Genomic DNA, 24,741 nt, shown 5'->3' with positions numbered 1-24,741 from the left:
GATGGTGATGTTGAGTTAGCACTTCTCATGAGAAAGACCTCCAAGATGATGTCAAGGTTGAACAAGAGAGGGTACAACTATGACCCCAAGAAAAAACAAGTTTCGTACCCGGAAGAGCAAGGACAATGTCAAGAAAGTTTGTTACAATTGTGGCAAATATGGTCATATCTCTTATGATTGTCCGGAGCCTTCAAAGCTCAACAAGAAACAAGAAGATGATGGCAATCAACAAAAGTCATCAAAGAAAAGTCATGAGAAGAAGGACCACAAGAAGATAGGGTCTTTCACAAGAAAAGAGAAGGTCAAGGCTTTCCTTGGAGAATGGATCACGGATGGTGAATCCTCAAATGATGACTCAAGTGATGAAGAATCCAATAAAAAGATTGTGGGGATTGCCATGCATAATGATGAAGATGATGGTGATGAGGCACCTCTACCTCCACCACCCATGTGCTTCATGGCAAGAGGTAACTCCAAGGTGAGTGATGATGACGACTCCTCTAGTGATGAAAGTGAACATTGCTTATCTCCTAATGAAGTGCAAAACATCCTAGATGAGTACCAACAAGTGATCAAGAAGTACAAATCAAAATGTAAAGTTCTTGAAATTGAATATGACAAGCTTAAGGCCTCAAATAATGAGTTGATTGCTAGGCATAATGAGGTAGTAGAAACTCATGATACAAGCATTGTTTCTAGCAAGCAACTTAGAGAGGAGCATGACAAGCTACTTGTTAAGCATAATGAATTGAATGTTAAATATGAGGAAGTAGTTGTGCTTAACAAGTCACTTACTTCATGCAACAAGAAGCTTAAGCTTGATTATGCTAACTTAAATATGAAGTATCAAGAACTTGACCTTGCCATTGATGCTTTGGATGAAGAACTAAAAGAAACTCAAAAGAAAGTCATCAAAGTCAATATAGCTACTTCTTGTGATGATCTTGTGGAGTTGCCTCACCCTACTACTTGTCATCATGCTTCTCCTTCTTGTTCAAAGACTAACCATGATAGGGAGAAACAACTTGAGGAGGAACTTGAAAGCATGACCAAATGCATCTTCAATGTGACAAGGGGAGAATACTTGCATAAGAAGATTATCTTCTACAATGCAAGGCACTATGGGACAAATGGATTTGGATAATTTCCCAACCCTCCGGAAAATTGTCCCAAGTCGCCGGAGCTCAAGGCATGCTTCACCAAGGAAGTTGGCTCATATTGTCAATATTGTCAAATCACCGGGCATCACACAAGAGAGTGTCCAATTCCTACTCGTCCACCTCCTACATTGCCTCCTAATTACAAGTCTCAATTCAATGAACATCATTTCTTGTTAAGCAAGCTTAAAAGTGGCAAGGTTAACACAAAGTTTATTGGCACTCATATGAAGGGAAAGCTACCACATCAACTATGGGTTCCTAAAGCTTTAGTAACTCATGTCAAAGGACCCAAACTTGCTTGGGTTCCCAAACCTCAAAAGTGATTCATTTGTGTGTAGGTGAACTACAAATCCGGTGGCAAGCATTGGGTGCTTGATAGCGGATGTACACAATACATGACCAGCTATGTAAAGATGTTCACCTCACTAGATGAAGATGTGGGCGATTATGAACATGTCACCTTTGGTGACAACTCAAAAGGAAGAGTGGTAGGTTTGGGTAAGGTAGCCATCACCAAGGATCTTTCTATCTCTAATGTGTTGCTTGTTGAGTCGGTTAGTTTCAATTTGTTATCTATTGCTCAACTTTGTGATTTAGGACTAATATGCACCTTTAGTGATAGTGAGGTTGTAGTGACAAGCAAGAAGGACAAGAGCTTAATATTCAAAGGATTTCGACATGGTAACATTTACCTTGTTGACTTCTCATCTAATGATGCAAGCTTGGCGACATGTCTCTTCTCCAAGAACTCCATGGGTTGGCTTTGGCATCGCCGCATTGCTCATATTGGCATGAGCCAACTCAAGAAGGCCTTCAAACAAGGTACTAAGTGGGTCCGGATTGGGTGATAGCCATGCAAGAAGAGCTCAACAACTTCACCCGCAATGAAGTTTGGGTTCTTGAAGAACGTCCTCAAGACAAGAATATCATTGGTACTAAGTGGGTCTTCCGCAACAAACAAGATGAGCATGGTGTAGTGATTCGCAACAAGGCAAGACTTGTGGCAAAGGGCTTTGCACAAGTTGAAGGATTGGATTTTGGTGAAACATTTGCCCCCGTTGCAAGACTTGAAGCCATCCGTATCCTTTTAGCGTACGCTTCACATCATAACATGAAACTCTTTCAAATGTATGTGAAGAGTGCGTTCTTAAATGGCTTTATTAATTAGTTGGTGTTTGTTGAACAACCTCCCGGGTTTGAGGACCCTAGATATCCTAATCATGTTTATAGGTTGCACAAGGCGCTCTATGGGCTCAAACAAGCGCCAAGGGCTTGGTATGAACGCCTTCGTGACTTCCTTCTCAACAAGGGCTTCAAGATCGGGAGGGTGGATACAACTTTATTCACAAGAATCATCAATGAAGAACTATTCGTATATCAAATTTATGTTGATGATATCATTTTTGGTTCAACTAACCCCACTCTTTGCAAAGAATTTGGAGAAATAATGGCTAGGGAATTCGAGATGTCCATGATCGGTGAGCTCAATTTCTTCCTTGGGTTTCAAATCAAGCAATTGAAGGAAGAGAATTTCATCCATCAAGAAAAGTATACAAAGGATATACTCAAGAAATTCAAGATGGATGATTGCAAGCCGATCAAGACTCCAATGCCAACTAATGGACATCTTGACTTGGATGAGGGAGGTAAATCAGTTGACCAAACCCTCTATCGTTCCATGATTGGGTCACTCCTTTACCTAACCGCATCTAGGCCTGATATCATGTTTAGCGTATGCATGTGTGCCCGCTTTCAAGCTAATCCTAAGGAATCACACATTAGTGCCGTTAAGAGGATCCTTAGATATCTCAAGCATACGCCTAGCATAGGCTTGTGGTACCCCAAAGGCACTAGTTTTTCTCTCTTGGGTTACTCGGATTCGGACTTTGCCGGATGTCGTGTGGATTGCAAGAGTACATCAGGTGGGTGCCACTTGCTAGGGCGTTCCTTAGTTTCTTGGTCGTCAAAGAAACAAAATTCCGTGGCCTTGTCAACCGCGGAGGCGGAATATATTGCCGCTGGGGCTTGTTGTGCTCAAATCCTCTACATGAAGCAAAGCCTCTTGGACTATGGTGTAGTATTAGATAGGATCCCGCTCCTTTGTGACAACGAGAGTGCCATTAAAATTTCTAATAACCCGGTTCAACACTCTCGTACTAAGCACATAGATATTCGCCATCACTTTCTAAGAGATCATATGGCAAGGAATGATATACTACTTTGTGGTGTTCGTTCCGAAGATCAATTGGCGGATATCTTCACAAAACCTCTAGATGAGAGCACCTTTTGTAGGTTGCGAAGTGAGCTTAACGTTCTAGATGCTTCTAACGTCATATAATTGCCTTGTCATATAGATGCATTTCATATGTACAAATGCTAGGGGCTTGTCTAACCTTGTCAAGATACTGATGAACATGGGTCTTGCATGAGCCGGTGGTCTTCGTTTCGCTCATGGCGTGAAGAATGGTTCATCATGAAGAAGCTTGCCAAGGGTTCAAACTTGACAAGATAGATTTAAATTTGTGCAATGCATGTGCTTGTCATATGGAATGCATCCATGTTTAATTTCTAGCTTTGTATTGGCATTGCATCACGTTAGTAGCATCACAAGGGAGCAAATCACACTTCGAGAAAGATATTCATGCTAAATATGATATATCATCTCTACAAGAGTGATAAGATCAATATTGCGCTTTCATGCCTATTGAGCCACGTCCTATCAAACTTAAAGTTTTAATCTCAAAGTTCATAGTCAAAGTGGCTCATACATTTGGTTTTTGTGTTTAAAACCTCGCTTGGATCTTATTTTGCCTATGTTAATGTAAAAGCTTGCGAGCACTTAGTATGGGTGTTTGAGGGGTGAGGTTGTCTCTCGAAAATGGTCCAAATTGAGTGTTTATGGCCTTGGTTTTGAAAATTTGGATCAGAAGTAGAGTTTGTAGTTCAGCAGAAATTTTCCTTAACCACCGGTTAAACCGACGCCCTGCTTTTCCCTGCATCGGTTCAACCGGTGCTTAAGTCTTCGTGGCTCGGTTTCTGCATCGTCTCTGGAACAACCTCCGACCGTTACACCGATGGCCACTGGTGCATCCGATGGTTGGCGGATGAACCGACGCCTCAGCATCGGTTCAACCGGTGCTACTGCGTGGAGTTTTGGCCCTTGTAGCGTCTCTGGACCTTACTCCTGCCGTTGCACCGACACCCGTCGGATGTTCCGATGACTCAGTAGCGGTTCTTCCGGTGCCCCTGTTGACCACATTTTCATCTCAATCAGATCTGGTCAAACTCAAACCGACGATTACACCGATGCCTAATTCACTAAACCGTCAGTCTTTCCGGTGCTTAGGTTTTGAGGGCCCGCGCTCACCTTTTCACCTGTCTGCTTGCGGGCCCGGCTTGTCAGTCTCACAGATCTTTTCTTCCTCCACGAGAACCGCCCGCCGCCACTGCCGCGCCCGTGTTCTCCACTCCAAGCCGCAGCCGCAGCTACTCCACTGCGCCGCCGCCCGTGCACGCCCTCACCGTTCGTGCGCTGCTCCTGCGCCGCTGCTCCGCAGCCACTCGCGCGCCCACGCCGCGCCTGTGCCACCCACGTGCCGCCGCTCACCACCGCCGACGGACTCTCTCCAAGCGCCTGCAAGCCTCCTCCACACAGTGCTGCTCCACTCCCGACCCCCACACGTACAGCACTGGGCACATCTTGCCTCCTAAACCTTGTGCTCCTTGTGATCTCAAGGTGTTCGACGAATTGTCTCAAGAACGATTTTTGTCGTTGTTTGACTCGGCTTCGTCTCTGATCTACAAGGGTATTTTTTCTGACCATCCCTTGCATATGGTGCACTCTCAATCTCACATCCTTCGTACATATGCACTAGTATGCCCCTTGCACCTCACATAACACTTATCTCTCACACACTTGCACTTGTCTTGATGAAATCTCAATTAGTGTGTTCTTTCAGAGGTTATTCACTAGAATTCACGTCATAGGCTCAAATCAAATCCGTGTTTTGCCTCTCTATGACAGATGGCTGGTGACAAGAATGGCAAGGGTAAGATGGTTGTGCAAAAGAAGAAGAAGCGCACCCGTGAGGACTGCGAGCGAGAGCAAGCTGAGGCAGTTGCAGATGCTGCAGACAGGCAGGGATCACTCAGGATCAGAGATCCTCAGGCTCAGGGGGAGCCACAGCAGTAGTTACGTCGCTCAGGATGTACTCAGACAGCTCAGACCACACATGAGTCCCGCTCACGTCCACGGACTCGAGGTGGTGGTACTCAGAGGGGAGCAGGTCATACACAGCAGTAGCACACCGGCAGTGGTACTGAGACAGGAGGTCAGGACAGTGGTGAGGAGCTGCCCGAGGTTGAGTTATTGGATCTTAGGGGTATTCCAGGACCTAGGGTCAAGAGATTGAGATATGTCACCCCGGAGCAGTGGTTTCCCGAGCAGAGAGACATTGGAGTTGATCGTCGTTTTCACACTCTGCTCCAGGAGTCTTTTTACCACGCCTACTGCCAGTTGGATATCAAGATCAGTGAGCACAAGATGCTTCACTGGGTGGCTTTGCGTGTAGCTACAGGTGGGATTCCAGTGCTTCCTCTCTTCGAGAGATATGATGGATTGCCTGCTCTACTCAATGAGAGGTCCAGATACATTCGAGAGTGGGTTCGAGTCTTCTACGCCACTCTGTTTATTGAGGAGGACCGGCAGTTTATTGACTTTATGTTCCAGCAGAGGTATTATAGATTGACTCGAGCACGTTTGGCTACCCTGCTAGGAGTTCAGATTGCCGAGGAGCCACACTTCGTGCACTATCAGGCTTATGGCAACACGGTGCCTCCTCGTCGACCACATGAGTCTCACGTCCCGTCTGACGAGGAAATCAGCATTCTTTTTCAGCAGCCCTTCCTGCCTGGCACACCGAGGACCTCGGACAGACTGACTCCCGTAGCTCACACCGTACACCTAGATTTGAGGAGTCTGTTGTTCTGGATTGGATACAACGAGGGGATCATAGCTCTAAAGTAGTGGCTTATACTGTATATCATGACAGGACGAGACTTTGACCTCGTTGACTTCTTTATCTGCGAGCTGGAGGACATGATTCTGGATGGGATGACAGTTCACCGTTGTCATCCTTTTGCTCATTGGATCTGCTGGATACTTGCTCAGCTCAGTCAGAATGAGCATATGGATGAGCTGGAGCATTCGAGGACGCACTTCAGTTTTTACTGACCTGCTACTCCTCGAGACGGTCGTCGTGGCTCGAGAGGCCAGCGCAGGGCACAGCGGATTCTGGATGAGCGTGTCTTGGCTGAGGGCAGAGTTGCAGATGATCCGACAGCAGCCGAGGATGCCTCACTAGCAGCAGCAGAGGCCCAGCTCCCACACTATCTTGTCACAGACTCAGAGGACTCGGAGGATGACGAGGACTTCATACCTACTATTACCGTCCCTCGAGGTGCTCATGATGATGAAGCAGGATCCTCCGGTCAAGCACGAGCCCCTGCTCCTCCAGTTACCACTGCACAGGTCACACAGCCAGACTCTCTTGCAGCTATACTTACTCGGCTCTCTGACCAGCAGGACCGGTTTGCTGCAGCTCAGCTGAGTATGCAAGCCGAGCAGGCTCGCCAGCAGGAGGCCCAGACTCTAGTGCTTGAAGGGATTCAGCAGCAGTCTCAGATCCAGCAGCAGATGTTCACTTTCTTCTCGGGATGCTTCGGTCAGCTGTACCGTCACACTGGACTGCCTGAGCCTCAGCTTCCTATAGCCCAGCAGCTCCAGTTCGACCCCACAGCTCCTGCTCCACCTGTTGGTGGCTTCGTGCAGACACCCCTAGCGTCCTTTCCGATGTCACCTCTTCTTCAGACCAGGATGTTTGCCAGCCCTGCTGCTGCTTCCACTTCTGCTCTGGCTCTTGCTCCACAGCCTAGTGTTTGGACTGCCGAGCAGCATGCATAGTTCCTTAGGCAGCAGCAAATCCTACACCAGCTCCAGCACCCATCAGCTCAGTCCCTCACGTTCGAGTCACCCTCACAGCCTGAGGTGCTCCGTCCGTCCGTTGTGCGCCCCACTCAGCCAGACCTGACTCCCGTCACGTCTGCCCCTCCGACGGACTCCACGATCGTCACCGAGCCGGTTACTACCGCTACTCCAGCTACTTCTGCTGCTCCGACGACTCCGGTAGAGCAGAAGTCCTCTTCGGTCGACGACGACTGGACGGACGACGACGCCGATGACTCCGCCGCTCAGTTTTCCACCGGACCCAGTCTGAAGACCCCGCCTTCTCCAGCTCAGGATTAGATCGCTTCCTTTTTGGTGCTTTGTTGCCAAAGGGGGAGATAGATAGGGGGAGTAGAGATAGGGGGAGCATGGTGGTTTGTGGCGTGATTGGATCTTCATGGATTTTGTGTATGGACATGTTATTTGGATATTGTGTTTGCTCTGCGTTGATATGTCCCTACATGTGCTTTATTTCGAGTATTGCATGCTTGTTTATCGCTTTCAATTTCATATCTTGTGTATCTCTACTTTGTGTTGTCATCAATCACCAAAAATGGGGGAGATTGAAGTGCATCTAGGCCGATAGATGCTAATGGTAAGTTTCGGTGATTAATGACAACCGTATGCGACTAACGTGTGTTTTAAAGGAAAAATCAATGAATGGATTAGTCTCATATGAAATGTGAAAAGAGACCCCCTCAATTCGGAACAACCATGCGTGCCAAGGACTCAATTTCAAAAATTAAGGACCTTTCTAGTCTCAAGTGTCACAAGGAGATGAAGGACACTTGATTTAGATAGGGTTTATAGTTTTTAGTTCTTGACCGTACTATTAAGAGGGGTTCATGAGTAAGTAGCTTGATCAAAATTGAGTTGGCCTTATAAATCATGCACACTCGCTCAAAAACAGCCCAAGATGGTCAATAGAAGTCAACACAACGCTTGGAAGAAGAAACAATCAAAGTCACATTCGAATCCAAGTCATTTCAGCTGAAAACAAAGAAAAACAGCAGCACCGGTTAAACCGGTGCCCCTTGCATCGGAGCATCCGATGCTTGCCGGAAGTTCCGATGCCCTGTCGGTCTATCTCTCTGGATGCCAGCAGATATCAAATCAGAAATCCCTATAGCACCGGTTGAACCGATGGTCCCAAGAAAAGCACCGGTGCATTAGATATACTATGTTCCAGAGAGTATTGTCGGTGTCCCGACCTGGGGGACTGGATCCCAACTAGTAAATGCTGCGTGCTTCCTCGTCCTAGATGATGATGCAAGAGGCAATCACAGTAACGCACGGTTTATCCTGGTTCCGGCCGCGGGGCCGTACGTCCAGCAAAGGGGGTGTGCGAAGGCACTGTATTATCTTGCACCCGGAGTGCTTGTAGTAGGGGATACAAGCGAGGCAAGAGAGGGAGGGAAGCTCCCAAGTCTCAGCTAGGAGTGAAGTCGATTGAGATGAGTGCTCAGTAGTCCCTGAACGTCCTCCTGGAGAGAGAAGCCAGAAAACCAGAGCCGTGCCAGCAGACTAGAGTCCAGCAGCCCGTCTAGAGGAAGCCCGCCTCCTCCTTTTATAGTCTCAAGGAGGGGTGGTGCACATGAGTGGGGGCATGGAAGTCGTCGTTTTCCCCTGAATCGCGGGGTACAGTGGTCGAATACTGTAGGAAGTACACTGTGGGAAGGCGGCGCGTGTCGCTGTCGTCCTGGATATCGTCCTTGGTCCTGCGAAGATTGCGCCGGTCGTCCTGCAGTGTCCCTCCAGGCGGCGTGGTCGTGGCTGATGTATGGTCTTCCATATACGGCGCGGTGGCGTTCAGTGGGCCCTGCGGACTAGGGTCCTGCATGCACCAGCGGCAGTGTGGCGGCCCCGGGCCCCCCGGTCGGAGTGCGGGCGTGCACACTAGGAGGTCCGGGGGACGCGCGGCGGTCCCGGACTCCACAAGGAGAGAGGTCCGGGACTCCGCCCGTGCGTGCTGAGTGCCCCTCTCGGAAGGACACGTGACGTCGCCGGACCCCTTCCCCGGTGGGAGGTGAGTCCGGATGGTCGGTGTCGGCAGAATAGTAACGGGAGCAGTGCCGGACCCGTCTTGTCCCGCGTTGCATGTCCCACAGTGCCGCTATAGCCTCCGGGACGGTGGAGCGGTGACCGAAGTCAGCGGATGGGACCCTGGTCACATCTACTGTGGGAGTGGCGGCCTGACGCCGCCTGTCCTTTGAGCCGTGGCGGAGTGGCTGGCCTTTAATGCCTTCGTACGGCGAGTGGTTGGGCGGCGGGGCCGTTTGTCCCTTGTACCGAGAGACGGCCTCGAGCGAGAGATGAGTCACCTGCTCGAGGGTAGATCCGCTACGCTCGAGCGAGGCGGAAGTATGTTGCGCGGTCGAGGGTCCCGAGGGGGGGGGGCCTCGAGCGAGGCGGAGAATGAATCACCCGCTCGAGGGTAGATTCGCTACCCTCGAGCAAGGCGGAGATTGTCCAACGGGCCCGAGAGGGACCCTCGAGCGAGGCGGAGATCGTTCCGCGGGTTCGAGGGGGAAGTGAATGGGCCGCGTGCTGGGCTTTATTGAGTCTTTTCCTTTCTTCCGGATTGGAAGGAGGCCGTGGGCCTAGTTGCCTTAACAGGTGTTTGTGTTTTTAAAAGCGGTCTTAGTACCCCGATTAGGGTGCCCCTAATTGTGATACCCGACAAGTATGTTTTGGTGGACCTCAACTCGCCTTCAGCACCGGTTGAACCGACGCTTCAGAAGCAAAGCACCGGTGCATTGGATGTACTTTGTTCCAGAGAGCTTGTTTGAGTTGGTCAGTGAAACTCTTCAGCACCGGTTGAACCGATGCCCCTACGGAGCATGCACCGGTGCAATGACGCAAGCCTGGATACTGTGTCAGAACTTCAACAGCTACAATTTAGACACAGAGAGACCGGTTGAACCGACGCCTCAACTTTATCACTCGTCGGTTCTTCCGGTGGTCACGGTTTTTCTGCAGTGGACTTCCAACGGCTATGTAACTCTTTCCACTCTATATAAGGGCACCCCCTGGCTCATTTCAGTTGCCTTTGACACCCTGAATACCTGAGGCCACCTTTGAGAAGAAGAGAAAGTGCTTTGAGCAAAAGAGAGAAGATCTAGTGAATTGTTTGTGCTTCAACCTTGAAGAATTCATTCTTTGCAAGTGTAGCAAGTGTGCTTGAGCTGGGGCCAACTGAGTGTAGGTCAAGTGAAGGCTTAGGAGCTTGTTACTCTTGGTGTTTGACGGCACCTAGCCGGTCTTGGTGATCGGGACGTTCTTGGTGATTTCTTGGAGTTTGTGGGAGCCCCAAGACAAGAAGATTGTACACGGTGTGAAGCTCGCCGTTCCGGAGATGGAGAAAGAGCATTCTTAGTGATCACTTGCTCCTTGGTGAAGTAAGGGAGCTATACCCTTGTGTGGGTGCTCCAACGTGGATTAGGGGGGAGCGTCAACTCCTCGACACCACGGGAAAAAATCTGGTTGTCTCGTGTCCCTTACTCTTATTTCAAGCAATTAAATCCCTTTGTTGTTATTCTTGCTTTTGATTGCTTGTAGTTTGATTAAGACAACTTGCATGGTAGTGTGAACTCTCGCTTAGGTTTTGATCTTGCTAGTGTGCAACCTTCTAGACAAAATGATCATGATAGTGTGTTTACCTACTTAAGGACATTTTGCTAGCATGCTCTAGTGAGTAGTTTTCAAATTTGTAGATTGGGCAATACTAGTCTAGGTTAAGGACTAGCTAGAAATTTGAAAAAGTCCCAATTCAACCCCCCTTCTTGGGCCACGATCGTTACACAAGCCTACGAACATTCAAAAGTACGGCGATAAGCAAGACCCTGCTCAATGGTTACGTTTATACTCAACCGCTATTAGTGTTGCAGGGGGAGATACCAACACCAAGGTCCTCTACCTCCCGATGGCCCTGGAGCCCGCACCCCTCACATGGCTCGAAAGCCTGGCGCGCGAGTCAATCCACTCGTGGGAGGACCTCAAGAAGGTGTTCGTCGACAACTTTCAAGGATCGCTACACCGAGTAGCCGTGGGACCAACCTACCAACCCTAGCTGCTTGGCTTATCCTTTTATCAACTGATAATCGTGAGCCATAAAAATTAGCCATGCAACGGCTGGCCACTAAAGCCAGTGCGATTTTCAGGCCACAAAGGCAACGGTTTTTTGAACTGTTGTCTGTTCCTTAATTTCTTTTATTTTTATTCAGAAAGTAGAAAATTTTATTGCTATTTCGCAAAAAAAGAAAAGTTTATTACTTATATGGACCATAAAATCGACGAACAGAGGAAGTCTTTAGTTGTATAAAACGAGGTGCCTTTGCCATGCTGCTACGGCCATACGGCATCTAGATCTCCCTAGCCATGGCGCTACGCTACCTCGAGCTGGTTGCTACACCTGCGTCAGAAATGGTTGGTGACGATCAGATGAGGAAGAAGAAACGGGAAGGAGTTGCATCTGGATGCATATCTTTGACATGGACATCCAAATTTCGACTATTATATATTTATATTTATTAAAAGGAAGCCTTGTTTTCTAAAAAGAAAAGAGAAGAAGAACAATGAGAGGAGGCCTTCACATCACTTCCCACACATAGGGTGCAATTTGGACGTCCACATCATGTCACCTTCCACGGACAAGAAGGTGCCTGTCAACTGACATGCCAACAAACGATGGAGCCTCATGTTCTCCGATAGGCGGCTACTGAAACTGAAAGATCAATGACCCAATTTTTGTTTAAGGAAAGGGACAGCCCTATGTGTAATCTACTGGCTAAACAATTCTTTTTTTAAAAAAAATAATAGTATTCGTGAGTCATGAGGGAGTCGTGGCAGTATGGAGCAAGTATGATTTGTCTCCATCATTTTACTTGTCCTGGGGATAAATGTTCACATGGTTCAGTTCATGGTAGTGCATGCAGTCTGATGGTAATCGGCTTTGCTGCCCACAGATCTGAAGGAATAAAAGGAAGTAAGAGGTGCACCCCCAGAGGCCAGATGGTCTGTCACGGCTATGATTTTGTGGGGCCTGATTGCCCTGTGCCCTTATCCTGTCAGTACTAGGCTGATACACTGAAGAAGTAGCATCCAAGGAATTCCACCCCTTTACCCCATTCACCAGTTTGCATTGGCCTTTTCTTTCAGTGCTTACCTCACATCTTAGTTATTTCTCTTTTAAGTATTATTCCATGTTTTTCCTTTTGTTAAGAACAAGCTTAAGTATTCCAATTCTCGATGTTAGGTGCACCTAATTAATCTGAACTCTGAAAGTCTGAACGACATGTCCTTCAGTCATTCAAGATTGTAGCTGAATTTTTCTGACTTTCTTTGGGTCTAGTTTCCAATGCTTTAGTCATCATACTAGGGCAGTACCATGAACATGCGTTATTCACCTTACAGAGGTTGTTAACAAGCAAGTGACAGAAATAAAATTGTCTTGGTCAGGTCGTTCGCGGCGAAGGACGAGATCTTCTGCCTATTCGAGGGGGTGCTGGACAACCTGGGGCGGCTGAGCCAGCAGTACGGGCTGTCCAAGGGCGCCAACGAGGTGGTCCTCGTCATCGAGGCCTACAAGACCCTGCGGGACCGGGCGCCATACCCGGCCAGCTTCATGCTCTCGCAGCTCACCGGCAGCTACGCCTTCGTGCTCTTCGACAAGTCCACCAACTCCCTGCTCGTCGCATCTGTATGTTGCTCCTAGTGCTTGCTGCAGGCTGCAGCTCCTCTGTCAATGGTGACTCTGGTTTAGGACAGTAGCTTATTAGTATTTTCTTGGGCTTGGGCAATGTGCTACCTCCTCTCAGGATCCCGAAGGCAAGGTGCCGCTCTTCTGGGGGATCACTGCAGATGGCTGCGTCGCCTTCTCTGACGACATTGATATGCTCAAAGGATCATGTGGCAAGTCACTCGCACCTTTTCCACAAGGTAATGCGAGCTCATCAAACAATGCCAGATCATGTCTTGACTTCTAGCTAGTATGCTGCCAACCCAACTACCGAGTCAATTGACTTTTTTCTTTCTCTTCGGGGGAGAAAAAAAGGGAATCTCTGAAAATGTTCTAATCGCTGCTGAATAAGGAGTACATCCTAAAAGACTAGCCTCTTTATACAACAACATATTCAAAGAGTTTTTTTGATTAGTCATTTTTCACTAATCCCATGCTGGCTCCAGGTTGCTTCTACTCCAACGCACTTGGAGGCTTGAAGTGCTACGAGAACCCCAAGAACAAGGTGACTGCTGTTCCTGCAAACGAGGAATAAATCTGCGGTGCAACTTTCAAGGTAAAAATCGGTTTCAGGATCGGACTTCGAAATTCAGAGAGTCGCATGGCGCACAGCCTGATGAATGGATACAGATAGAAAGAATAACTGAAGAACTGGGGGATTCTGTATGTGTCAGGAATTTCACCTGACGCAGAGATGGATTTGTGTCTGCAGGTGGAAGGTTCTACAGTCCTCACATCGTTAGGAGGAGACCTACGCGTCTGAGGCGTGCGTGAACGGGATGGGAGGGCCATGAGAGCAAAACCGTGTACATGGTGGTGTAACATAGTGGCAAGGCGTGCAGCTGGTCTATCCGTATCGTCTTCCATGAAAAAGAGAGCTTCCTCAGTGTTGTTGGTCGTGTGTGTGTATCTGCGGTGTTCAACTTGCATGGAAGAAGCTTTTTTTTTTAATCAGTGCATGGAAGAAGTTGAGAGTCGAGACAGGGCGCCAGTCGATCAGTTCAGTTGTATGCATGGATGGAGTTCTGTAATCGATCTGTACATGTAGCAAATAATCTAAAGCTTACTACTTTCTCCATTGCCGTTGACACTGCGTGATGGCACCTGATGGTGATGGGTGAGGGCAGATGTTGACTTGCTGCTGATGCTGCATGCGTCAGTCGATCTGCAGAGTGAGAGGGCTCCTGCGGCAGCCCAATGTTGTCCACTTGGCCTTGCCACGCTATCGAGGGAGGCCGGGCCTTCACGTCGTTCGGCGGCGGCGGCGGCGACGAAGCTGTGTGCATGATCAATTTGATCATGAAACGTCTTTCTCGAACTCTCTCCTCTCTTCTATCTGCTACAGTTGAGAGAGGCGAAAGGGGGGCGATTTGTGCTCCCGCCGGCGAGGTCGCCGTTCCCCTCCGCCTCCGGCGGCCTTCGGGCCTTCCGACGTGTGCGGGAACGGCATCTCTATGCCCGGCGATGTAGATTAGGTCCTAGTTCTTCTAGGTTTTGGTTTCCGGCGGCGGCATCGAGGCGGCAGCGGCGACGTCGTTTAGAAATAAGGTCCTCTCGTGCTCTTCCCCGTCTTGACGATGCTTCGCTTTGGCGCCGTCGACGAGTGCGTGGAGGAGGGTTTCCCCGAGTGGATCCCCTGTTCAGGAGTCCGTGGCTGGCGGCTCGTCGGCAGGTGAGTCCGCTGGCATTTTGCTCGGTGGATCTTGGGCAAGCTGTGGGTTTCGTGGATGCTCGGTGGCCGGATCTGGCTTGGCTTCCCCTCGGCGACGGCGGCCGTCGATGGCGAGTGCGGATCTGGGAGCTGGAGGAGTTGGTGCGCGGCCAGGCCCGTTTTTGGGCACGTGCAAGCCGTGCAACCGCACAGAGCCCCCAAATTCGAAGGCCCCCAAAATACTAGGTATATATTAAGTATAATGATCCTAAGACTTTAATTTAGTTGATTTTGGCTCAATTTGTGACAAAACATGGCCCAAATTGCTCCTGGAAGATGAATCGCCGTAGGTGTATCGCGTGCTGCTTCCTTTCGCACATTGCGCTTGCCGGCTGCTGTCGCATGGTATTCACCATCCTACCGAGTGCCAACTTGCCCAGTGCGCCCCGCCACTCCAGTGCTCACGGCAGCACGGCCTCACTCACTCACCACCGTCCACCCAGACGGCAGATCGCCAGACCGCAGTCTGCACCGACGACGTCGGCGGCGGCCGCGTCGTGACTCCGACTAGATATGATAATTATTGAAACATCTTGTTTACATGTACTATGTTATAGCATATATGTCATTTTTATTGTAGTTATCAGTTATTACTAGACCACTAGAACCCAGTCCATTATTTCGCACTGGGCCCCGGATTTGCCGGTACGGCCCTGGGCGCAGCCCCGGTCGATGGGCAACCGCCGATGGCTTCTTTTTCTAATGCGACTCCGATCAATGCATGTGTGCTATGGAGCTTCTCCAGTTCACGGTGGGGCAGGTCTTCTTCTCTGGCGGTGACATTGCCGGCGAGAAGTTCCATCCCTGGTGGCTCGTGAAGGACTTAGGGGCTTTTTTGTTTCTTCTCTTTTGTTTAGGGTCCTTTGCGAAGTTTGGCTAGAACAGTTGCCTCTGTATCCTCTCTGTACGGTTCTGTATTCCTACTTGTACCTGCTTGTTTTCCTTATCTAAGTAATACAGAAGCGTTTCATCAAAAAAAATTGATCATGAAACGCAGCTGGGCCGAACTCTTTGTGGCCCGGACGGGAGGGTAGCTGCTAATCAATGGCCTTGTGTTTCTCAAAAAGAAAAAACAATCAAAGGCCTTGTTGCGCTAAGCCCGGTATCTGGCGGCCCAACGAATTTGGCCTAGGCCACTCTGGTCGCTCATTTGGCCCGGTTGCCGCTTACACGTCGCCTTTTTGGTCTGCACTGCGCGATGCACGAGCCGGACTGGGTTGTTGTGCGTGTAGCCCAACAAAGTATTGAGCCCAACAATCTCCTCCCCGTTGCTCGCGCAGCGTCACCGTCTCCTTCAACTTCTGAATTTGCAGCCACACCCACACCTCTCGACTCCTGACTCCTGAGAGCCGGTGATCCCCGGATGGCGTCTACAAGCAGAAACCATGGGCGACCCTCGGCCATCCTACTACCGGTCGGAGGATGAGGGAGAAACTCGGGAACAAGCAGGTGTTCCTGCCTTACTGATACTGGAATCTGATCCCCGATCATTGGTGCCGCCGGCCGGCCTTCCTTCATCCTCGACTCATCGTAGACGGAAAGAGCACCAGCCAAGGTCGTGTGGGGGTGCGCATCCGCGCATGGGAGCCTTTGACCATAGACACCCAAGAGGGCTGGTAGGGTTTGGGCGCACCACCCCACCCGAGGCGGTGGCGGCAGCAGCAGCACTGCATCAGGCAGACGCCATGTGACCCTTGTCCTCCCTCCCTGCACAAATTCCTAGTAGCCGCTGCTCTGCTGCCGCCGCTGCTCCAGCAGCAGCCGACCAAAAAAATTTCCTAGCTTTCCCACGGGCTCCCCCCACCCGGGTGCGTTTAGATGGAGGGAAAAGTAGATGCGAAAAGTCATATCGGACACTGTATCATACTGTAGCATTTTTTGTTTGTTTATGGTAATTATTGTCCTATCATGACCTAACTAGACTCAAAAGATTTGTCTCGTCGTGTACATCAAAACTATGCAATTAGTTTTTTTATTTACCTATATTTAATACTCCATGCATGTATCATTTACTATATTTAATGTTTTGATGTGATGTCGGTGTGATTGAAAATTTGGAATTGGGGGGAGTTTTTTTGGTAACTAAACACAGCCCTAATCCAATAGGCAACAGCAAAGCTAGGCGCGCGCAGGTAAAGGTAAACGCGTTTCTACTCCGCCTAGGTAATTCCGCCCTACATCCACTCTGTTGGGCTGCTGGAGCATCCTCCAGCTCAACAGTATTTTTTTCTCACACCGCTTCAGTATCAGCTTCCAGCCACCAGCCAGTCAGTAATATTTTTTCTCACACTACTCCAACCACAAGCTCGTAACTCCAACCCAACCAACCTCCAACCCAACCAACAGAGTTATCGTCAACTCGTCGTCATGAGAAAAGGCGGCGAACGAGCGGCATCTGCATGCACAGGTCGGTAAAAGAAAGAAAGCATCCTCTGCCAGAGCAACATGCAGATTATCCCTTTTCTTTACTGAGACTCTACTCTACCAGCGTATAGAGAAGGAAAAATGTTAAACTGGCGAGGACCTTCACAATTAATCCGATACTTGCCTGCTTTGCTCCTGGTCTGATCCAGTAGATTAGTAGTTGATTGATGTGTACTTCCTCTATTTATTTAGATGTTGTGTTAATTTATAGAAAAAAGAATAATACTTATAATATTAACTTTGTTTATAAAATTTTACATGAAATATATTTTGACAGTGCATATGTTAGTATAGTTTTTTCTGAGATTCACATGTTAGTATAGTTTTCATTCTATTTTCTATAAATTTAGTGAAACCAGCTAAATTTAATTTAGAATTAATTTTTATATAACATATAAAAAAAGACAGAGGGAGCAGTAAATTAGTAATGTGCCCTACCTAGCTAGCCTCGTTCTAGCCAATTCATAAAAGCTATCTCATGCATATAGTACTAGTTTAGTCCTCGGGGAGTTCATGACGAACATGCTCGTTGCTCAGAATGAACGCGGCTACCTTACTACTCCAGAGTCCAGACAGTACGTATCCTACACTCCCCAACATAAAAATGTCAGAACGCAAAGCAATATAGCAACACACTAGCACCAAACGCGTGTTAAAGTCTTTAAAGAGATTTTGCAAATAGATTTCATTTAATACTCCGTGCAAATATTCGTCTTTTTGTGTAATTTTGATGTGACGTCTAACCAAACGCGGCTGTCAGGTGTGGTCCGCTACGTTTTCATTATAAGCAAAGCAACCGGGTTTTGCTACGTCAAATACTGTATCAGTCTCCGAAGTTCATTCCGTTAGAAAATCAAATAAATAAAAAGAAAAGCGAAAATCCGTAGCGTTCAGTACATCTCTGCATTCCGAAAAGGACCATATGAGGAGGAGCTAGCGGTAGCATTGCAGTCGGTAATAGAATGGCAGGTGTTCTATTTGGGCAAACGAGGGACCGAAAAAGCCATCAGAGACGGGGTGAATGGGAGCCTATCGCCTGCGTATATCTTGGCAGCAAGCACTCGGACCGGCGCCGGAAACCGAGGGCCGTCCGGAGGTCAAAGAAAGAGTCAAAAGGGTACTGACACTGTGAGTGGGGATCGGGGGACCGAGTGGGGACACCGCAATGCAATGCAATGCAATACTACAACCTGCCTACGACGCGGAAAGCCACAACGCACCATGTTCTCGTCTCGTCTCGCCTGGCCTGCTTTCCCGTTCCAACAAAGCGCCGTCTTCCATCCACTGGCAAGTTTTTTGGCCTCCCGAGTCTTGGAGACAGACCTTTTTGGAGTTGGACGCCTTGTTGTGGCTGTGCACGGGGCACGGCCTCCCCACCGGCGCGGACGTGCTCGCTTCAGCTGTGCCAAGCCCATTCGGCTGACCCGACTACCTTTCCGCCGTTGCGTCGTTGGCTGGCCGGCGATGATGGCCACATCGCGGCGCCACTCATGCTGGCCACTGGCCAGTGGGGTTCACTTCCCTGTGAGCCCCAGCCGCCGCTGCAGCCTTCGTCTCCGTCCATGGCTAGAGGAGGCGCAGGTCCACGCCTTCATTACCTGATGAGCATGAGCCATCCGTTTCGCAGTAATCTAGTTTTCCCTTGCACGCTTTGCACATCACACACACGAGTACCATCATCTGTCTCAAGGTCGTAATAAACGTGGTCATCATCAGCACGTTCTTGCTCATGCCAAGGCCGGCGTGGCCGGATGATCGCAGCCAGCTCATGGCAGCACGAGCTCATCCATCCATATGGAACGTTCGTTCGAGCGAGCGATCCAGACGGGGCCGACAGCTGTCATTGCGGCACACCTCCCTCCACTCCACCCCGCAACTCCACTCCAATCCATCACCAGTATAGATAGACAGCCACGCTAGACACACTACTGTGCGTACCCTAAATATCTCGCTTCGAAGCAATCAACCAGCCAACAACCCCTCTCCCCTCTGCAATGATTCAGTGCAGACACCCCCCAAAACATGGCCCCCCGAACTTGGGTTTCTTGCCCCCACTTCACTTTGGGTAGTAGAGTAGTAGTACTACTTAGCAGTAGGACACCAGCACACAGCTTCCGAATAGCTTTGGCTTTGGAGAGAGAGAGAAAGTTCTTGCCTGCTACCTATCTAGTATCAGCTTGGATATCAAGGTCACGTTTAGTTCCCAAAAATTTTTACACATCATATCAAATCTTCGAACTAATACATGAAATATTAAATGAGTTAAAAAATAATTAATTACACAGTTTAAGTGTTTAAGTGTGAACGACGAGATACATCTTTTAAACCTAATTAGTTCATGATTAGATATTAATTGTCAAATAATAACAAAATGCTATAGTACCAAAATTCAAAAGATTTCGCGAACTAAGGTCTAAGACTCAGTGCAGACACCCCCCAAAACATGGCCCCCCGAACTTGGGTTTCTTGCCCCCATTTCACTTTGGGTAGTACGAGTACGAGTAGACAGTAGAGTACTTATCGGTAGGACACCAGCACACAGCTTCCGAATAGCTTTGGCTTTGGAGAGAAAGAAAGTTCTTGTCTGCTACCTATCTAGTATCAGCTTGGATATCAAAGTCACGTTTAGTTCCCAAAAATTTTTACCCATCATATCAAATCTTCGAACTAATGCATGAAATATTAAATGAGTTAAAAAATAATTAATTACACAGTTTAAGTGTGAACGACGAGATACATCTTATAAACCTAATTAGTTCATAATTAGATATTAATTGTTAAATAATAACAAAATGCTATAGTACCAAAATTCAAAAAATTTCGCGAACTAAGCAAAGGTCTAAGACTCATTTCGCACAGTTAAAAGGAGAAAAAAGAACAGCCTGCTCATTCCGAGAAGCTCCTTCCTCCCCATGATGGCACCCACGAGCCCAGGTCCCCAGCCCGGCATTGTTAATTAACCCTAATCCCAGGAGGAGGACGCTACGCTACCATCCTTGCTTAGCTGCTGCCGGTCGGTCTCTGCTTCATCCCGCTCGCGACACCCGGCGCCGAATCTCAAGCACCGCGGAGTTTACCAGCCATGGTTGGATGGATTAGCAGTCTACTCTACTCCTCCCAACATATACTTAGTCCACTAAACAACTGGTACTAAATCTGTCCTGGTAAGATACTCATACTCTTTTTCTTTAAAAATAAAAAAGTTCTCTGTTTCAGAACCGAGGCGGGTCTCTCTACCAGCATCGGCAGGGGAGGTGCGGTAAAAGTTGAGACCCGCAGCTGCAGCTTCTTCAGAGCTTGTCTTCTGCAAAGGTTTTTACCGGGGGTAGTTGGGCAGGCCGATCGACGCCCGATCCATCAATTATCACTGCCCGCAATCCTGGCGTGACCCAGCCAGCAGGCCCGGACGTACGCAGCTGCTACTGCTATTGCCACCGCTAGGAGACAGCCATATCTATCTCTGCTCCCTGTTCTCGCCTTGCCCCATCAATAATGTGACTGGTGAAGCAGGGTCATCCGGGCATCCGGGCATGGCCGGCAGCTCCTCTCCACTCGCGAGGGCCCACCACCACCTCCACTACCAGAACCCTCATCAGGATCGTCCCCCTCCTTTGCTGGCCTGCCTGCTGCCACAAATCCACCATCATCTCTTCACCGTAGTAGAGATACACTAGTGTCATACCAATACCATCCTGCTCTCACATCAAGTAGGTCAAAGCCAGTAAAGGCACTAGGGGGTTGTTTGGTTCCAGGGACTTTTTTAAGTCCCTGGAACTTTTTAGTATTTAAAAGTATTAAATAAATGTTAATTATAAAACTAACTGCAGAATCCTGGGGCTAAACTGCGAAACGAATCTAATGAGGTATCTTAATCTATGATTAGCGAATGTTTACTGTAGCATCACTGTAGCAGATTATGAATTAATTAGGCTCATTAGATTCGTCTCGCAAAAAAACACTCAGCTGTCAAAAAACATTTATAAACAGATTTTATTTAATACTATAAAATAGTAAGATTCTTTTTGATGTGATAGGGACTTTTGAAAAAAATTCTGAAGCCAAATAACACCTAGAAGAGTTGACAGCATTTTAGCATGTGAAAGATTCTTTTTTTTTAAAAAAAATACAAGCATGTTAAAGATAAAAGAAGAGATGCAGCTCCAGCACAGCACACTCACTGGAAGAAGGCAACACTGAGATCAACTAACATTGGTTTGCACATTATTCTGCCGTGCCTTGCCATCACGCATGGACATTGGGGGGGGGGGGGGGGGGCAAGAAGGGAAGCCATCAGCAGAAACTCAACACCACATCTTGAGCTACTATTGATAGAGCACATAATCTCTTATGACCACTATTGATAATTACTATACCTACCTTCCCATCCAAGGAAGTTGCTCTTTTTTTTGTTCAAAGGAAGAAGAAAGTGAAAATAAACTAGAAAAGAAAAAGGAGATGGGAAAAGAAAAGGGGGAGATTCTAGCTGCTGGTACTAGGAGCTAGTTTCTCATGTATACTGACCGACCGATCCAGTCATCCAGGTTGTTACTGCGACGACCATGGTGACGACGCTGACCGGTGACCACCTGTGACCTGAGCTCCCCTCCTTCCGGTTGGTTCACTACTTTGTCCAAGGCATCAGCAGGAGAAAGCTCTGGCAGGCAACGGCGAGCCGGCGGCCTTGCCTCACATCACCGAGCAGCTGTTGGTGGGGTTCTCGTCGCTGAACATGTTGTCATGCGGGTGCGGCGTAGGGTAGTACGCCGGCGGCGGGTAGGGCACCGCCGGCCGGCCGTACCCGTACCCGTACCCCGTCGGCGGGTACCCGGCGCCGCCGTGACCATGGTGGCCGTGGCCATTCATCATCAGCGCCTGCTGCTGCTGCTGCTGCTGCTGCTGCATCATGGACAGGTACTGCTGCTGCGCCATGGGGTTCCCGGCCGCCGGCATCATCTCCTGCCCCGACGGCATGCCGCCGCTCGGGTAGAACCCAGCACCAGGCATCATGGCGCCGGCCGGCATGCCGTGGACCGCACCTCCCTGCTGCATGCCACTGCCACCCATGTGGGGGTGGCCCATCGGCAAGCCGCCCATGGGCCCGCCGCCCATCTGGCCCATACCGGGGAAACCGGCGCCGCCCATCATGTTCAGCGGCCTCATCATCATGCCCGGCTGCTGCTGCGGCGGCATGCCGGCCATCATCGGGCCGCCGCCCTTCTTGGCCTGGCCAGGCTGGCTCCCACCGCCTGGGGCGCCACCCTTGCCGTTCTGCGGCGGCTGCGCACCACCACCGTTCTTGCCGCCGCCGCCCTGGTTCTGCTTCGCGCCAGAGTCCTTCTTGCCGCCGTTGTTGGCGTTCCCCTTGATCTGCACCGGGATCTCGTTGCCGCCGCCGCCTTTCGTGCCGCCGCCGTTGCCACCCTTCCTGTCGCCCCCGCCGGCGGCCGGCGGCATGGCCATAGGCTTCATCATCATCTTGGGGTCGTCGTAAATGTCGTCGAGGCCGTCGTCCTCGAAATCCTCGTCGTCGAAGTCGTCGAACTCATCATCGAACTCACTGCCGTCGTCCCCGAACTCGTCATCCTCGGGAACGTCAAACCTGACAGACTTGGGGTTGGGGTCCTTCGCCGGCGGCGCGGCCGCCGGGAATGGCATCTTGCCGCCCATGCCCATGAGCTGGGGAGGAAGCTTCAGTCCCTTCATCTGCATCTGCTGTTGCAGTTGCTGCAGTTGCTGAAGCTGCTGCGGAGTCGGCTGCGGCATCGCCATCCTTGCATCTTTCGCGCCAGCGCCGCCGCCGCCCCCGCCGTGTCCAGCACCCGCTCCACCCTTGGGCTGGCCCTTGCCGCCGGCGTCCTTCTGGTGCTGGCCCTTGCCGCCGGCGTCCTTCTGGTGCTGACCCTTGCCACCACCGCCAAGCTGCAGCTTCTGAAGCGGGCTTACCACGCCAGGCTTGCCGCCCCAAAGCTGAGCGGGCTTGCCGGCCCTGTTCAGCTTCCTGATGACGGTGTCCGGATCCATCAGGCCAGACACCGTCACCTTCCCCTGCTCTGCATCTATGCTGCTCTGGTACACACCTGCATGTCAATCCAGCACATTTCTCTTAGGAAAAAACAAGCCTTTTTTTTTTTACAATTAACAGGTGAACTATCCATCGTTTCTGCTGAGGAGAAGAACAAAGTAGCACAGAACAGACCCTGGTGAACACCGCTGAATGGAAAGAAAAACAAACAATTTGAGATTTAAAAAGTCTTTCTTACCATCAATCTTGTGGAGGATCTTCTTGACCTTCTTCTCGCACCCATCACAGTGGATGTTCACTTTTAACACGCAGATCTGGGGGCAAACAGAAAAAAAAAAGAGGTTACTCCTTACTGAAAAGTCTGAAATATATTAACGGCCGTAGGAGACCAGACATGCACGGTGAGATGAAATCAGGTTGACTCTGTGATTAATACCGCAGCAGACACAAGAAGGAACATGAACATGGAGTGTGTGAGTGAGCTGCTTGAGTTCAGAAGATGCAGAACAAACTCACCTGAACCTTGAGCGTGTCCTCCTTGCTCATCCTGACCACCTCAAACGATGCAGCCTCCAATGGCACAAGAGGATTCAGATCTGGTATATGAGAGCACCCAAATCAGGGAGAGAAGAACAAGAACGGCAGCAACCGGCAAACACTTCTCATCTCTCAGTCATTCAGAGAGAGAGAGAGAGAGGTGCCTTCTCGTTGGAGAGAAGGTACTTAAATGGCTTGCAGGAAATATTAAGCGCCTGCAGTGTGGTCCAGATAAAAAGATGGAAGGGGTAGGAGGAGGAAGAGACTCCCTCTCCCTCTTCTCTATCTACCAACAGAGCTAAAGCACATGGAGGAGTCTCCTCTTACCCTTTTTATTTTTTCCCTAAGGTCGCCTTTGGTTGGACACTGGAAGCTGAAGCCTTTCCTTTGTTCTCAAGATTGTGAAATGGTGCTTTGCAAAAGACTAGCCAGGGGAGAGGCGGTTAAATAGGCTTTGTCATTTGTCAGCAAGTACATGAAGGTTTTGAACACGTGAAGTAGCATGCTAGCAATGTCGGTTTCCCTATGTTTTCTTTTTCAAAGTTGCAATTTTATACTAGAGACCTGGCGCGCCTGGATGACCTGCGCTGTTGTTACTATACTTACTATAACATTGCTTTATTAGACACTGCAGTTGTACATGGTACAGAGATATTAATAAACTGGGGACAAGTAGTTTATGATGGAGGAAACATCAGTAGCAACAGTCTTCACCAATCATAACATAAATTGATTTGGTTAGTTGCAATGGTTAGATAGATGGTGGAAATACAGTTGCAGCCAGGTCGGTGTCCGAGTTGGTTATAGTTATAGCTGTACTATATTAACATCCAAGAAGCATAAAGGTATGGCAAGAGAAAATAGCAAGACATGAATGAAAGAAAAACGTAGACTGAAGCTCCGGCCTGAACTTCTCAAAATGCTATGGAAAAGGAAGATAAATTCATGGACAGAAGACATTTGAAGACGTGCTGCCTCAGGCATTTCAGACCATACAGATGCAGTCTTTTGCTGGAAGTCCAATACAGATGCAGTCAGCCCTTGTTTAGTTGCATCCAAAATTCTAAAATTTTACAAAATTCTCCATCACATCAAATTTTTAAACTCATGCATGAAGTATTAAATGTAGCTAAATAAAATAATTAA

At 49.0% G+C, this 24,741-nt stretch overlaps 1 protein-coding gene and 1 pseudogene across 2 annotated transcripts; one reads left to right on the top strand and one right to left on the bottom strand.

Moving 5' to 3' along the window:
* Positions 1–12,348: 12,348 nt before the first annotated feature.
* LOC120686270 lies at positions 12,349–13,979 on the top strand (annotated as a pseudogene).
* A 7,251-nt stretch (positions 13,980–21,230) lies between these two features.
* Positions 21,231–24,115, bottom strand: LOC120685418 (heavy metal-associated isoprenylated plant protein 33-like). Of its 2 annotated transcripts, none has more exons than XM_039967340.1 (4): positions 23,923–24,115; positions 23,575–23,654; positions 23,297–23,372; positions 21,231–23,113 (listed from the first exon to the last, which is right to left on the bottom strand). In XM_039967340.1, exons 2-4 carry the CDS (start codon positions 23,602–23,604, stop codon positions 21,723–21,725), a joined length of 1,497 nt encoding a protein of 498 aa, XP_039823274.1. In that variant the 5' UTR covers positions 23,605–23,654; positions 23,923–24,115; the 3' UTR covers positions 21,231–21,722. The 2 variants fall into 2 exon arrangements, with proteins under 2 accessions (XP_039823274.1, XP_039823275.1); XM_039967341.1 differs by lacking the exon at positions 23,923–24,115 and adding an exon at positions 23,760–23,892.
* Positions 24,116–24,741: the final 626 nt, after the last annotated feature.

Source organism: Panicum virgatum, chromosome 8N, assembly GCF_016808335.1.
Source record: "Panicum virgatum strain AP13 chromosome 8N, P.virgatum_v5, whole genome shotgun sequence".
Lineage (NCBI taxonomy): Eukaryota > Viridiplantae > Streptophyta > Magnoliopsida > Poales > Poaceae > Panicum > Panicum virgatum.
This window is presented reverse-complemented; position numbering and strand designations above follow the sequence as displayed.